The sequence below is a fragment of the Penicillium riverlandense genome (assembly GCF_028828495.1).
Source record: "Penicillium riverlandense strain IBT 135883 chromosome Unknown utg000008l_segment0_segment0, whole genome shotgun sequence".
NCBI classification, from domain to species: domain Eukaryota; kingdom Fungi; phylum Ascomycota; class Eurotiomycetes; order Eurotiales; family Aspergillaceae; genus Penicillium; species Penicillium riverlandense.
The window spans coordinates 1,907,892-1,923,437 of record NW_026643199.1 but is presented as its reverse complement, the minus strand read 5'-3'; the positions used below and the strand labels follow the sequence as shown (position 1 = coordinate 1,923,437).

The 15,546-nt window shown below is 51.0% G+C and overlaps 7 protein-coding genes across 7 annotated transcripts; 5 read left to right on the top strand and 2 right to left on the bottom strand.

The window, feature by feature from the left end:
* Positions 1–549: 549 nt before the first annotated feature.
* N7474_009782 (uncharacterized protein) lies at positions 550–1,470 on the top strand (the record flags this gene model as incomplete). Its single annotated transcript, XM_057201192.1, has 2 exons — positions 550–1,072; positions 1,181–1,470. The coding sequence occupies 2 exons, from the start codon at positions 550–552 to the stop codon at positions 1,468–1,470; spliced, it is 813 nt and encodes a 270-aa protein (XP_057049179.1).
* A 470-nt stretch (positions 1,471–1,940) lies between these two features.
* On the bottom strand, positions 1,941–3,197 carry N7474_009781 (cyclic nucleotide-binding domain-containing protein; the record flags this gene model as incomplete). Its single annotated transcript, XM_057201191.1, has 1 exon — positions 1,941–3,197. The coding sequence occupies one exon, from the start codon at positions 3,195–3,197 to the stop codon at positions 1,941–1,943; it is 1,257 nt and encodes a 418-aa protein (XP_057049178.1).
* A 1,060-nt stretch (positions 3,198–4,257) lies between these two features.
* N7474_009780 (carbohydrate-binding module family 48 protein) lies at positions 4,258–5,816 on the top strand (the record flags this gene model as incomplete). The annotated part of the gene is made up of 3 exons (XM_057201190.1): positions 4,258–4,280; positions 4,351–4,486; positions 4,611–5,816. 3 exons carry the CDS (start codon positions 4,258–4,260, stop codon positions 5,814–5,816), a joined length of 1,365 nt encoding a protein of 454 aa, XP_057049177.1.
* A 648-nt stretch (positions 5,817–6,464) lies between these two features.
* Positions 6,465–10,924, top strand: N7474_009779 (uncharacterized protein; the record flags this gene model as incomplete). Its single annotated transcript, XM_057201189.1, has 2 exons — positions 6,465–6,495; positions 10,719–10,924. The coding sequence occupies 2 exons, from the start codon at positions 6,465–6,467 to the stop codon at positions 10,922–10,924; spliced, it is 237 nt and encodes a 78-aa protein (XP_057049176.1).
* Positions 10,925–11,905: 981 nt separating this feature from the next.
* N7474_009778 (uncharacterized protein) lies at positions 11,906–12,284 on the top strand (the record flags this gene model as incomplete). The annotated part of the gene is made up of 2 exons (XM_057201188.1): positions 11,906–12,117; positions 12,176–12,284. Coding segments are annotated over 2 exons (321 nt in total), but the record flags the coding sequence as incomplete, so codon positions are not given.
* A 1,227-nt stretch (positions 12,285–13,511) lies between these two features.
* N7474_009777 (glutathione S-transferase family protein) lies at positions 13,512–14,267 on the bottom strand (the record flags this gene model as incomplete). Its single annotated transcript, XM_057201187.1, has 1 exon — positions 13,512–14,267. The coding sequence occupies one exon, from the start codon at positions 14,265–14,267 to the stop codon at positions 13,512–13,514; it is 756 nt and encodes a 251-aa protein (XP_057049174.1).
* A 415-nt stretch (positions 14,268–14,682) lies between these two features.
* N7474_009776 (NAD(P)-dependent oxidoreductase) lies at positions 14,683–15,461 on the top strand (the record flags this gene model as incomplete). Its single annotated transcript, XM_057201186.1, has 2 exons — positions 14,683–14,719; positions 14,800–15,461. The coding sequence occupies 2 exons, from the start codon at positions 14,683–14,685 to the stop codon at positions 15,459–15,461; spliced, it is 699 nt and encodes a 232-aa protein (XP_057049173.1).
* Positions 15,462–15,546: the final 85 nt, after the last annotated feature.

Sequence of the window (15,546 nt, the reverse complement as noted above, 5' to 3'; positions counted from 1 at the left end):
ACGAATGCCGTTAGATCGTCGCACATCACTTAATTACTTTAATTTATCATAGCTCATCGCAAGTACATCGGTAGATACAAAGTAGGAAAGGGTAGCCAAATCCGTAATAGTGCACTTTCCCCAGCGTCTCACCTGAAGTGACGACCGACCTGCGAGGTTTCTTATCCTTTGTGCTATGCTAAGCGATGCCACGAGTATGATCCTGCAGGACAGATGATCCCTGCTGCCTAGGGAGTTCGTGACACGAAGACTATAAAGGGATTTTTCTATTAAGGTTTATTGAATAGACGGCGGGTTAGAGCCTATATAAAGGAAAGAGTGGATAGTATAGTGTAGAGATAATCAGATATTCAATCTCGTACATAAGTTGAAAGACCGGTTAAGGCGAGTATATCATGTTCAGTTCATTGACCTAGCATTACTTTACCGCTGTACACTAGCGGAGAAGTACATGCTGTAGATTCCTGCAAGCCGAGATCTTATCGATAACATCTGCGCACCACCACATCCACAACCCACCAAAGCCAGCAAGCAAGCAAGCAAGCAAACATGCCCCCCAAGTCCAAATCCAAAAAAGCAACGACAACCCCCCAAAACCAAAAACAACCCTCCAATGCCAATCACAACCCTCCAAATTGGCCGCCCCTCCGCCCCCTCCTTCCCCCGACAGACCTCACCCTCACGCCCCTCGTCACAGACCAGATCTACCTAATCCGCAACTTCCTCCCGGGAACACTTTGCAAGAACTACGTGTCATTCCTCGCGTCCCTCCCGCTCACCACCACACCGGGCAAACCCAAGAAAGATGAGGCAGTGCGCGTCAATGACCGGTTCCAGATTGAGGACGCAAGGTTCGCGGAGATGTTGTGGGGGGAGACGGCGTTGAGAGAGCTTGTGATGGAGAGGTTTGATGAGGGCGATTATGATTATGATGAAGAAGAGGGGAAGAAGGAAGAGAGCACTCTGGAACGGGCGCGAAAAGCACACCACCTTTGGGGCGGGACGCCGCTGGGGTTGAACTCGAATATTAGGGTGTATCGCTATTCACCGGGTCAATTCTTTGCGCAGCATTGTAAGTCATTGAAGGACAAACCAATACACCTATACCTTACACAAATACGCCAACGATCTGTGCATCGTTATATGCCCACCTATCTATATACTAATATCTATACACCAGACGACGAATCCAACACCCTCACATTCACCTCTCCCTCAACACCCAGTCCAACACCCGCGCGTACAACTTGGACTCTCCTCATCTACCTAAGCTCCTGCACAGGCGGCTCAACCACCTTCTATCCGGACGCGACGCGCGCGAATCCACATCCAAAACCGATCTCCGTAGCCCCTGAGACGGGGCTGGCGCTGCTTCATCGACATGGGGAGAGGTGTATGCTTCACGAGGGGAGTGAGGTGGTTAGTGGGGAGAAGTGGGTTTTGAGGAGTGATTTGGTTGTTGCGAGGTAGTAGTATTCGGTTATTCACATAATGGACTGGATGAATAGGGGAATCTGAAGATAAATAATCTACATTTGGGACATACGAAGGATTGGATTCGGTGGAGTTGAGTTGCAAAAAGGAAATTTCAGATTGAACACGTTCTTCCGTAAGTGGGTTCTCGGTCCTGCTCCGTTGATAATCGAGTCAGGCAAGGAAGCAAGCAAGGAATCAAAACCATCAGAGTATTGTGAGACAAGGACAACAACAGAAACAGATATGTAGATACAATTCAGGATCATAGCGAGTGTCGAATTGCGAAGAAGAGGTGGAAGGGGTAGGTCAAGCAAAACCAAGGAGAAAAAAACATCAGATTCATCAGTTTGAGGAGACGACAACAACAACAACAACTGCAAGAGGCAGGCACTGTCTAAAGGGGAAATCGGGCGCAACATTTTATCTCTCCTGCCCGTTCAATTGCATCAAATATCGTATCACATTCATGAAGAAGAAACAGGAGACTTGGACGCATCCACTTTGTACTCAGCCCGCCGCATGATATCCTGCACGGGGCCAAGCAGCCTCTTGAACCCATCTCGGCCGAGCCGCGCCACCTTGACTTCGGTCTTGGTGACGATGCTCGCCGCGCGAGGCTTGTCGTCCAAGAGCGCCAACTCCCCAAAGTAATCCCCTCGGCTGTACGACTTGACCGGACCCTCGACGCCATTCTTGCGCGCCTCGGCCTCGCCAGACTCTAAGAGATAGAAGGCGTCGCCGGGATCGCCTTCTTGAATAATGGTCGAATTGGCGGGGTACTTGATCGTGTCCAGTGCGTCGGCGATCTTGGCGCGCTCGTACGGCTTCAGCGAGGAGAGCAGCGGCACTTCCTCTAAAAACGCTTCGTACATGCGGCGCCGCTGGAATGCCGAGTCCATCAGGATGCGCCGGAAGGTGATGCGGTCCAGCGCCCACAGGGTGCTCTTTGCATCTGTTGACACCACGGTCGCGGCGCGCGGGGCGTTGTACATCAGCGCCAGTTCGCCAAAAGAGCCTCCCGGTCCGGTCGAGCCGACTTTATTGCCTAGGCCATCGGGACCAGGCTGCACAGAGCCAGACGGGTGAATGTAGATGTCAAAGTTGCCGTTTTCCACCACGTAGAAGTAATCCCCGGCATCGCCTTGCGCGATCACTTTGATATCCTTGGCCGGAATGGGCTTCTCGACAAGCGCATCCAGGACCGTCTTGAATTGATCATCGTCGAGATGTGCGAACAGGAAATTCCCACTGACGGCGGTTTTGAGCCGCGCCAGCTGCTCGTCCGTCTTGGGGTGGTGCGGAGGCGTCCAGCTGTCCGCACCGGCGGAGGTGGGATTTAACGACTCCGCAGACACAGAGGTCCGTCGTCCCAGCGCGTAATTGTTGGGAAATCCGTGCTGCAGCGCGGCACCTGTCGGGATACCGGGTTGATCACCGTCTCCGCCGTGACTGCCCTCCCCGGTGCCGGACTCGAAGGGGCTCCGACCAAACAACGAACCACCGCTACCGCCGCCTCCTTGTGACTCTTGCTCTGCCGCACCAGGTCCTTCGCGATAGGCAGTTTCCGTCGGGGCACCGGCGTTGGTCTTGCGAAAAGTGACATCGGTTGGTGACGTCACCTCGAATTCTTCCTCCTCGGAGATCTTTTGGATGCCCGGCGACTTGTCCGTCTTGCCCGTGCTGAGGAAGGGGTTGGTACCCGGGAATGAGTTGTGTGCCATGACTGTGTCGACGCTGGGGCCGCTGGGGCCGCGACTCCGGCCGCACTGGGGCTAAGCGGAAGTGGGATTGGACAGGAGGCCGTGTGGGATGAAGGCCTGACGGAGGTTCTGGTGAGGGGGGTCAGACTTGTCAGAATGGGAACTGAGATGCAAGGGGGAAGAGAGTTTAATAGTAAAGAAGGGAAGAAGGTAGGCAGAGGGAATAAATTGGGGCAAGACAAAGATCAGGAGGGGTTTCTCCAGATCCGAGTGGGGATTGGCAGGGTGTCGTGTTAGTGCGGGATGGGAGTCTGCATGCAAGACATGCTCTCGGTCTTTCTCAAATGAAGGGAAACGAGGAATACCTACATTTGGGTATCCTGGGGTGACGTGTGGGTGGAAGGAAGAATGCAGGTGGGGAGAGATGGAAGAAGAAGAAGAAGAAGAAGAAGAAGAAGAAGAACAGCCCCAGACAAGCGAGGTAACTAAAATGGTGCCCGAGAAGGAAAGAAGGAAGGCAGGGAGGGGTTTGTGGTCTGAGCTTGGGCGATCATAGTGTGTCCATCTTCTGTTCTAGTCTTCAGTTACTAGGGTTTCCCGTGGGCTATTAGGTGATCGACGTCACTATCCCCATCCGACGGAGACACCGGATGTGTCGAGGGGTTCCAGGTGTCTTCTAGAAACCCACTATCGCCACCCGGAGGTGTCTTGAAGTCATCCACTGCTCCTTTCGGGGTTGACCTAGCTGATCGAATTCCTTGTAGACAACAATTCAATCCTCAGGGCCCGCCACCTCGTCGATCCCCGTTCCACGGTCCATGGATTCGACAGCTCCAATTCCGCGCGAAACCAGTCAACAAAATTAAAATATATATCTATCTATGTATCCGATAGTCGTCGGAGTAGTAATCGTCAAAAGTAACTAAAGCAAGTGTAGTAGTGGAAGTAAAGACTTGGTCTGTGTTCCCCCCACCGATGTGACTAGGCCCGCCGCTCGAACTCTGCCCAGCCTCACTCACTCACTTTTTTCTCCCTTTTCCCTCTCATCCCTTCCTTCACCCCCTTCCCACACCTGACAGCAATGGGAACCTTCACCTTCCAATGGTGAGTGTGTGCGACCGGCAGACTCCCCCGCCGGTGCCACGGCAGATTGCGTGCTGACCGCAGGCTGCAGGCCCTACAATGCGAACGAGGTGTATGTCACCGGCACCTTCGATGACTGGGGCAAAACCGTCCAGCTCGACCGGGTGGGCGACATTTTCCTGAAAGAAGTGTCGCTGCCTGCCACAAGCGACAAGATCCAATACAAGGTGATTACTATTTTTTGGGTTTAGGCATAACCGCCTGCTCCATGACGCATCGCCCTGACGTCACTGTCCGCCTTTTTTGATATGAATAAAGAGAGGGGTGGCTGACTTGTTCCTCTTTCCCCAGTTTGTTGTCGACGGCACCTGGACTACAGACAGCCGTGTACGTGAAGAGACCGACGAACACAACAACGTCAATAACGTGCTTCTGCCCAACGAGATCACCCCCGAACCCACCACCATGTCCGGCGTCACCCCGGATTCCACCACCGCCGCACTCGCGGCCGCCGTTCCCAAGGAGGAGGCGAATGGCAGCTTGCCGGGCACCTTTCCCGACACCCCAGGACAGGAGTCTGAGCAAATGCTCTCCGTGAATCCCATCCCGGCCTCCGGCGGCATTGGCAATCCCGTCAAGCTGAACCCTGGCGAAAAGGTCCCCGACCCTGGCTCGATCAATGACAACACCGTCCACTCGACCGTCAAGCTCGACAAGGAGTCCTATGAAAAGGGCGACAGCGTGCCGCTGGCCAGCGCGGGCTCCCAGAACCCCACCACCGATACTGCTGGGTCGAGCGCCTTCTCCGTGCCCCCCGTGTCGAAGAACACCATCCCGGAATCTAGTCTGCCGATGGGTGGTGGGCCCGCTCAGCGCGCCGCAGCCACCGATATGACTGATCCCGGTTACACCATCCAGTCAGCTGCGCCAAACTCCACCACAGCTGCGCTGGCAGCCAACGTCCCCCTGGAGAAGACGACCAACGGCGATCCTGCTCCGGTCAGCGAAGTCCCGCAGATAGTGAAGGACTCGATCGCCGAAGCCCACCAGGACCCTGAGGCGGCTGCCAACCAGAGCGCCGTGGAAGAGAAGAAGGACATGGAGCAGGAGCTGCATAAGAAAGTGAGCGTGGAGGAATCAGCCGGCACTCCGGCACCCACCGTCTCCGCAACTACCCAGCCCACCGCGCCCGGCCACTTAACGGTGGCATCCACGGGGTTCGACTCCGCCGATGTGTCTCCGAACACGACTCCACCCCCCGGCCGGGCCACTGCTGCGGACGCGGCGCCTCCGACCTCTGTCCCCGTCGCTGATTCCAAGGCCGCTGTGTCGGGCGTGGGCCAGGAGCAGATCCAGCCTCCATCTGGACCCACCGTGACCACCGGCGTTGCCTCCGCGCCGACGACGGAGACCACCACGCCCAAGGAGACCCAGGCTCCGGCGCAGCAATCGGCTACCACTGAAGACACGGCTGCCGTCTCGGCCGATGCTAAGGAAGAGAAGAAGAAGAAGCGCCTGAGCGGGTTCTTCAGCAAGATCAAGGAAAAGCTGAAATAATCATCTTACTAGAGGGTGTTGTTGTGTTTTCGTCGTCTCGTCTCGCTTTGTCTCTTCGCTTGGTTTCTTCGCTTCGTTTCTGCGCTTCGTTTGTGAACGCTTCTGTTTGTTGAACATGGATACCTCATTCTGCACACTACACACACCGCTGCTTCCTTGTATTGTTTTCCGTTTCCTGCCAGCCTTGTCGTCGTCGTGTGTTTTGTCTATCCCCCAGGAGACTAGGTTAGTAATGGGCTTACGATCTTACTGGAAAAGAACCCGTGTCCCGTTTTATAGCTTGGTATAATTCACGTCCATTCCTTGCCTTGTTCTTTTTGACTCGTAGATATAATGCCCACCGTCGCCCCGACAAGCCGAATGTTACAAACCCCGTAGGAATGAATGCACAGAAGCGAGGTGACAAGTATTTTGATCTGTAGCGTATAGTTACAGATAGTAGATTCCAGATGACGGAATGACGTGGATCTTGGGCCCATAACTTAATTTCGAGGCCTCAGGTAGGAAAATATAGATGCAACACGATTATATTCTTATTGTTCTATTCCCTTTTTAAAATGAGGAGCTGCGAATTTCCTGTTCCGGTTAATTTTGCCTTTTGGGTTTGGCGCTTCTCCCTCCGTAGCGTTGACACATGTTGGTCATGCAATGACAAGCTACGCCGCAAAAGAGGCCACGGGTTTGTCCACTTAGATTAGTGAATTTCCACGCACCTGCTTGACCGCTATGAAGACCTAACTGCCCCCCAGATTCTACCTTTTTTGCCTTCGACCCAATTTTTCTTCACTTATCAGCAAATCATAATTCCAGCTGGGATGTCTTATTATTCGCTCGAGGATACGATCAATCGTTTTTTTACTGGCTGCACTGTCACGCGGGAGGAATGTGACCGGACTGCTGCTGAGATTACTGGTGAAGCTGTGGAGCCAGTTCGGCTTCAAGGAGCGTTCAGTTACACTGTATCAGCTGGGAAGCTCCTTGTACAATTTCGTGTTTCCGAGTCTCTCTTGGATACAGAAAGGCTGAATCTCGCTCGGAAGATCTATGGCAACGTTGTGCCCGCTTGTGTCAGTAGAGGTTTTATGGGACCATCGCCTTCGCTCGCTATCTATGTGATGGATAAGGCTCCCGGAATAACATACATCGAAGCGCCTTTAACAACACTATATTGTACCTCATGGCAAGAACAAACAGTGTCGGATTTTGCAAGGTAATTTCAATGTAGCTATGCTGTGGAACCACAACTAATCTTGCTAGATTTTTTGCCAATTCATGGGTGAACCGGCTAGCGGAGCCTCCATCGGTCCGATCAGTCTTTAGCAGATCTTCAAAACAAGCTTGATATACTTTTGCGGCAGCTTCCTTCTCGTTTCACCCGCATTATCTCCAAGCTTCGCAAAGAACTCCCCACAATTTTTGTTCCCACGTATCCATTGGCTCTAACTCACGCTGACCTGTGTGAGATGAATATCATCGTCAATCCTAAAGCAGGTGGTATCAATGGGGTTGTTGATTGGGCCGAAGCAAGAGTTTTGCCATTTGGAATGTCTCTCTGGGGATTTCGGAACATGCTTGGTATTATGAACTCAAGTGGTTGACACTACCACGAGAATTCTTCCAGGCTGGAAGACCTTTTCTGGGATACGTTCCATAGACATGCGGCAAATATTTCCGATGGTGAAAAAAGTGCCATAAAAATTGCGGAACGGACTGGATTGGTTCTTCGTTATGGTTTCACTTGGAAAGATGGAATTTTTGAAAGGCCTGTGAATGAGCAGGATTCTACTATTAGATATTTGGACGCATTTTTACACCACTTGGAGGATTGAGCATGAAAAACCTCTCTTTGGAGTTCTAGCCTACGCCAGCATTCGTAGCATTGGAAAGAAGGGTCATTGGGTAGCCCGGGAAAAGAATGTATTTAGTTAACAGACTGTCATCTGGATAAAGAAGGCAAATGCACTCAAATAAAAGAAAGACGTACTGGAGCATGGCCTGCAGAAAGTGACAGCTCTATATTTGGCTTACTATCGACTCTGTTACCTTGGTTATATTGCCTTTATACTGCCTCTTTACGACATAGGTTTGAATAGAACGAGCAACTGGCAAGTTCTCTGACAAGTTTACATGTAACATGTTCAGTACACCGCCCTTCTTTATCAAATGTCCGGTGCACGGACGCCAGCAGGCAGATTGTATTCCGTGGCGGCGTGTTGCGGAGGTCTAATATAGCTATCATCGGACACGGGATAATAAGAGTCGGAGCGATGAAACTTACATCGAGCACTACAAGGTGATCGTGTCTGAATGGGAGAGGATCGTGGGCAAAAAAGGCGAGAAGAGTCTTCGCACATTGTGGGAGATAGGAGCGTCAACAGCTTCGCTTGAAGATAGCATTTGTACGGCATAAGCTTAGCACTATTTTTATTGTAGCTTCCATACTGACTTTTCGCTGCGCTACTTTTGTCGGCTCTCAGACCTGACTTTAACAACAATTTTGAAATTTAGGTTGGGGAAGAACAACAGTGGCTGAAGACAATGAGCCAAGTTCCAAGACACTCGCTGTACAAGGGGGGAGGATTGTATTGAGTTGCTTAAAGAACTCTATCTAACTAAGCATCTACTAAAGAATTGGAATGAACAAGAAAATCGTTCGTAAATTAATCATATTTGCATTCTAGAAGACTGAGAGCATGATATGAATGTATATACTCGTGCTCAGTAAGAGCGGCGCTTATGGCCGCCACCCCTTCTATGAAAGTCATATACTAAAATCGTTCGAGAACGAAAACGTTCAACACTATAGGAGCATCGCAAACATTGATAGATTTCGAGTAAGCTGTCGCACCCGACGCTGTGACACAGTTTGTGTCTACGCGGTGGAAGCCCAAAGCACTCGTCGAGGGAGTAGAGTTGTACATTTATTGTGCGGCTAAGGATTCAGGGGTCGGAGTAGCAGCTGAAACTGCAGGTCCATTGTCATTGTCACCCTGCACAAACTCCTCACTAGGCTGGGACTCGTCATCTCGGCGGCCAATGTGCATGATATCGTAGGCCGACGTCCAAGCTGCGGCGGAGGCGGAGTAAGATGAAGATAACGATGCGGCGGACTCCGATGATGATTTGGAGGCTTCAAGTTCTGAAAGGGACGACTGGACCTCTGCAGCCACATCGGTTGTAGTAGTAGGAGCTTCAGTAGGTGAGGGCATAAGCGCCGAAGTAGGCGGAACTGTCACCGTAACTGTAACAAGAGACGAAGGCGTACGTGAGGGCGTATACGAAGGAGTTTGAGAATAAGGATTCACACCAGGTGCTCCTGCTATATATGGACCAAGACCATATCCGCCATACTGGTTAAGGTGCTGGGACGGAGCTGGAATTGGCGTCTCCTCAGCATATTGGGATTCATCATCTCGGCGGCCAATGTGCATTATATCGTAGGCTGATGTCCAAGCTGCGGCGGAAGCGGAGTAAGACGAAGATAACGATGCGGCGGACTCCGATGATGATTTGGAGGCTTCAAGTTCTGAAAGGGACGACTGGACCTCTGCAGCCACATCGGTTGTAGTAGTGGGCCCTTCAGTAGGTGAGGACATAGGCGTGAAAGTAGGCGTAACCGTAACCATAGACGAAGGCGTACGCGAAGGAGAATAAGGATAAGGATTCACACCAGGTACTCCAGCTAGATACGGACCAAGACCATATCCGCCATACTGGTTAAGTTGCTGGGACGGAACTGCAATTGGCGACTCCTCAACACCACCAGGGTTGGAATCCCAAGCGCTCAGCTGGGCGGGCAAGGCCATAGCAGAGCCGAAAAGTCCGGCGACCACGATTCCGGTGTATCTCATTGTGAGAGGAATAATGGAGAAAAAAAGTAAAAGGAAAGGATTTGAGAATCAAAACAAAATCAAGTTCTCTATAACGACTATGTTACTATGTCCAGGCCTGCCCGAGGCAATTGAACATGAACACAGAAGAAGGAAGTGGGCTGCTGCTGAATGAATTCCATTGCAAGCTGTGCAGGCGGGCATCTTTATAGACGTGGTCGCGCAACTCCTCGATTCTGTCCGATGGTGAAGGATGCTGATAGCCGGGGCTATGACTTCAAGAACGGTTCGCCCCCGGATCCGCACCAATCTTCGCCACGGGGCCTACTCTTAACCACAAATAATGAATATCAATTGCAGTACTTAGTAAGTTTTTCTGCAATAGGTATCTTCTGGTTAGCACCATCCTTCAGTAGCAGTCCATTTAGTGAAATCTCGGGGGAGTTGCATGTAGATCTAGAAATGCATCTATCATACCCAATATTGATATAGACGTTATGTTCTGAGACTATCGGAAACTTGAACTGGGCCAGGGGGAAAGCGACTGGGGTTTGCCATCGCCCCGGAACGAAGGCGATGTTCATCGCATGGTTTAAGGTTGTATGGTACATGCAGTCCTGTGGGCCCCCTATTGTTGGCTGCTGAAACGGCTGGCCCCTGACCTTAGTCATCCGCCCCTTGGACGATCAGGGCCAGTATGTATGGATATGTATGGAGCCCCGTATGGATCTCCCCTGCAAGAGGCTAAAGTTGAGGGCCGATGGCAAGAAGGACCCGAAGCTCCACTAATCTATTCGTATCCGTCCAAGGGTGGTGTCTTGTGGAGTAGGTAATCTTCCTCCGGGATTCTTCTACGTCCACATGGAACAGGGGATACAGCCTCATGGATAGTTACTTGCTCGCCACACAACTCGAGTTGGTGCCAGGGTGCTTCTGCCAGAGAAAACTAAAATAGAATCAGGAGGATTTCTGTTGGGATCAACCCTTCCGACGGACCCTTGAACCAGATACTCGGACTCGCCTGAATCTTAACTTCAGCTTCGTGCCTCTCGAACAGGCAAATTTCCTTCAGATCTCCATTTCCTTGGCAACACGATCCTCATTGATATCAGCGGAATCGGAGGAATGACGCACGAGTGGCGTGCTGCGAAGCTCCAAGATGAGATCTCGCCTTTTGACCTTCCAGGCACGAGGATTGAACGACACGGGGCGTGTGGGAAGCTTTCAGCTACTATTGCCTCAGGCGCTGGAAACAGTACCTTCGCTACAGACTACTGAGCCTGGCATGATTTCACTAGATTAATGACATTTGTATGTGAATCTAGGTAGTCTTCAATCCATTTTCCCCAACCCCAGGCTATATACAAGCGCCTCACCCCGGCCCGTCAAATTGGTATTGCATTACTGACTTGTCCGTTCAGGTGCACAGGGAATCCCAGCAAACTAGTGACCATAACCACATCAGCTCTCCATTTCACACAAACGAGGCGGGGAAACTGAGATAGACATACTCTTTTCCCGTCTTGGTCAAGCCGCACCCACAGAAGATTGAAGCGGGCCAGCAGACCACCTGTTCATCATTTAACTAGACACGAGCTAAAGGAATATCTGCCTCACTTACCGCAGCCACAACAGTGCTGAGGAATCCTACAGAGCAGGAGAAGGTTAGCAGTTAATATTGTAGCAAGAATCGACTCACCTAGCGTCGGCCCAACCACCTTACAGTGGCATGGATTCTGATCCGTGCCGCATTGGAAGCAGATGGGGAGGATGGGGAAGAAGGGCATATCGCACATATCGCGAGTAGTTTCTAGCTGTAGACAGGAAGATAGTAATGATTACAATGTGGTCTTTCCCAGCTGTACGGTGGTTAGTTATGGATTCTATCATGATGACGCAGAGGACCCGATCGGGTCGCGGATCGCCGGATGTAGAGATCTGTTGATACCACAGAGGCTATACATCCATAAATCTTTCTTTTTCACTCTCAGTTTTTGATTCTTCTATTCACAGACCATTGTTTTGATAAAACCATGTAGTTAAAGCAGTCCAGAGGATAGTTCGACCGACTTACATAACCCCTTAGTCACTGCTCCGCTCGCGTGATGCGAAGTACGTCGTGATTCGCCCAGTGGGGCACAGAACCGTTGGATGAGCTGAAACCCCTGAACAATTTCTGGGGCGGGTCATTGTTTCCGATCAGCTGCGACAACTGATTCTTCCTCCACACTCCCGTCACAGACACAGACAGACCCCAAAATGGCCAAACACAACATCCTCCCCCTCATCATCCTCTTCGTCGTGGTCGGTATCCTCGCCGCAGTGGGGTATGTCGCCTACACGATCGCCCAGGGCGTGAGCAAGACGACCCGCGAGAAGATGGAGCGCAAGAATATCGCCATCACGAAGGATGGAATGAAGGTGCAGGTCAAGGAGATTAATGACGAGGAGTACAAGGATACTACGCAGAGGTGAGCCATACAACGCAGAAGGGAAAGAAAGAGTGATGACTGACTATGGTGATTGTAGTGTCCTCGTCAACATGTGGAACCACACCTCATTCCCTGCGTACAAGTCTCGGCTGTGGGATATGTCGGGCAAGGATGAGAAGGTGAAGAAGGGTGCTGAGAAGCGGAAGCCGTGAGTTTTGTGTTCTTCTTCAAATGTGGATGGATCTATGGCTGACTCGCTTCTCTTCCGTTAGGTATGCCAAATGAGCGATTTCTTTACGGGCGGAATCATGGACAGGCTGAGTTGGGAACTCATCCCGGTTTACCTACCACTGCTCCGTACCGTCCGTACATATGCACATACTATTTCTGCCTCTGCTTGTGGGTAGAAACACCACCCTTGATGCCCGTCTCCGATGTACGATAATGGCTTTATGTCTTGATACAATTCATCACCACCCGCACCGAGCTATCCCTTGGATGTGGCACTCCAGATCCTGTTGGGTGCCGGGATCCTTCCTATGTGCGGTTCTTGATTTCTTCTCGTCTTTTACTACCCAGTGGGTTTTCGCATGCGTCATACAGCTCCGTTGCTGCACATCTTTTTTTACGCAATTTGATCTGATCCTGGAGAAATGGGTGGTTCCAGTGCAATATAATGCGATTGATGTCTTCTTTTTCCGAAAAGAAAATGTAAAGGAAATAAGCAAACACCTCAATTAATATCTCCAACGCTGTAAAGCACCGAACGCTGGCCGTCAAGGGGAGGGTTCTCTGTTGCCGAAGCAGCCTCTTGACTCGGTATTCGAGCGACCAGGTAGATCCTCCGCAATAGAGCTAGGTTGATGCGGATCCGAAGATCATGGCTGTCAGGCGATGTTCCAGGAAATTCGCGAGCAGGTGGTGAGGGCCAAACTCATTGCCTACAAAGTAAAGTCCGCCCTTCGGAGCGTCACGGCTAGACCACATAAAGCGCGTTGATGGAATCACGACTCCGAGTGAGGAGGAAAACCTCTTTAAGGACTTATGCTAAATTTCATCCTTCCGTAGGTATGGATATAGACAACGGAAACCATAAGATTTCAAATAGAAACTTGGAGAACCTATTAATACCGGAACCTTACAAATCCTGGATTTGCTCACATCGTAGGATGGTCACTAGAATTCATCAGTTCGCATTGCCGGTCGATATAAGATCATACTGTAGTCGAAACACTATCCACTTGATGGTTCGCGTTTCATATGCCCCCAAATGAAAAAAGAAAGAAGAAAAAGTGAAAAAGTCTTTACACTTAGAAGAAGATAGACTTAATTTCATTCTGAGTACAAGTAGGCCTGAAATCTGCTTGCTGGAGTCGCCAGAAAGGATTAGATAGAGTCTAGTGACTTGGGGAGTTCCTGGTTCCATCTCTGTATCACTGGCCGGTCCCTTTCTCTTTGGCTGCCTCTTCCTGCATCTGCTTGCGTTTCTCTGCCATCATCTGGGCGGCTGATTCGAGGACTGGTCTTACTTGCTCCTTATTGACCATGCGGTCCAACCAATCCTTTGCGTGAGGGAACTCTTCGGGATTGAACCCGTCCTCGACAAAACCCTCGTGTGCCTGTTTCTGCCAAGGGATGAATGACAGGTCTGCGTACGATAGCTTATTGCCCACCAGCCAAGGTCCCTCCCCAATATCTCCCTGATAGGTTTCCTTTTGTTGCGCGAGCCACTTGTCAAGTACGCCCGTGACACGCTTTGCCTCGTTCACGTAGCGCTCTATCGCGCTAGGCAGCTTCTCCGGGTGAGCTTTCTTGAACCAGTAGGCCTGTCCGTAATAGGGACCCTGACCTGAAACTTGCAGGTAGAGGAATGAACGTGCTAGCTGAGCCTCTGCGCTAAGCGGCGGGAAGCTGAGTTTGCGGGGTTCAGTCGTGTCGTAGCGCTCTATCAGATACTCAATGATAGCACCCGACTCCCAGATGGTCAAGTCGGTGTTGGGATCGTAAATTGACGGGAGACGTCCGTTGGGGTTAATGCGCTCATGCTCGGGGCTCTTGACTTCGTTGAAGGCGATGAAAACTTTTTCGAAAGGCAGCTCGAGCAACGTGAGAATAATTGCGATCTTTAGCGGGTTGGGACCAAGGTGCCCGCCGTAGAGCTTGATGGGTTTTATTGAAAGATCGGCCATTATTCAGGTATGGTGACACCAAGGCTGAAAATCCAAGCTTGTCTAAGCTATATCCAATCCAAGATTTGAACGCAATAACCCACCGGCCTTTTATAGAAGGCCGGCAAAGGCATCACGTGCAGCGTCTCCTATCTGGTCAGTTGATTGATTATTTGCCCTCAAGAGCGCCGAGACTGACAAATCCTCGGGGTTCGGGGTATCGAGACTGACAAAGCTTCGGACCAATTGCGGACGACCACCCCACAACGCCACCCACCCGTTGATAAGGCGACTGCAGTACAGAGGGGCGTGTCGAGAGTCGATGCAAGCAGTAACTAAGCGCCTCTAAGTGGCCGCATGGTCACGACTAACGTATATTGAATAAGTCAGGTTGCTTTTCACGCCTTTATCCCACAGATACGACAACGTACTCATGATGGACTCTCAGAGGATTCTTGTCCTCGGGGCAACAGGTATGCACCGTACTTTCTGTTATTTTGCAGACGTACTTGAAGCTAGCATGATAAACGTATAGGCTAACTATTTGCATTAGGTGGCTCAGGCCTCGCCTTTGTTGAACAGGCCCTTTCGCTTCCAAACCCACCTCACCTGACGCTCTACGTCCGCACGCCTTCCAAGTTGCCATCAGAGTTCCAATCTCAGCCTGGTATCTCTATTGTTGTTGGCGGTCTCTCTGACTTTGAGACCCTCGACTCTGTCATGAAATCACAATCAATCACGACCGTTGTCTCGTTCCTAGGCGCTTATTTTTCGGCCTCTGCTATCATCTTCCGTCCCAAGGAAACCCCAATTGCAGATTCGTTCCCGACCATCATTCGTGCTATGAAAGCGAATAATGTCTCACGGCTAATCGTCTTGTCGACGGCTTCCTTCTGGATCACTGGGAAGGATATTTCCACATGGGGCCTGTCTATTTTCGGCGTGATGCCCAAAATTTTCGTACCTCAAGGAGATGCAGAGATGGTGCGAATCGCAGAAGTAGTGAGCCGAGACGCCGCCGAACAGGACTGGACTATATTCCGAGTTCCCCATCTGACAGATGGACCTTCAGACCTCCCTGTCTGGGCGGGATACGCAGGGCCGGGACACCGTGGCGGTTTGAATCTCTCTCGGAGAAGCCTTGCGATGTGGGTACTGAATGAAATCTCGGAGCCAAAATGGATCCGCCAAGCACCTTTCTTGGGAAATTATTAGGTCTTCTTTTTGTATATTTTTTTCATCTCTAATTGAATTTGACGATTTGTTCCTGACGAGATGCGCCATCGTTCTCTGGGCGGGG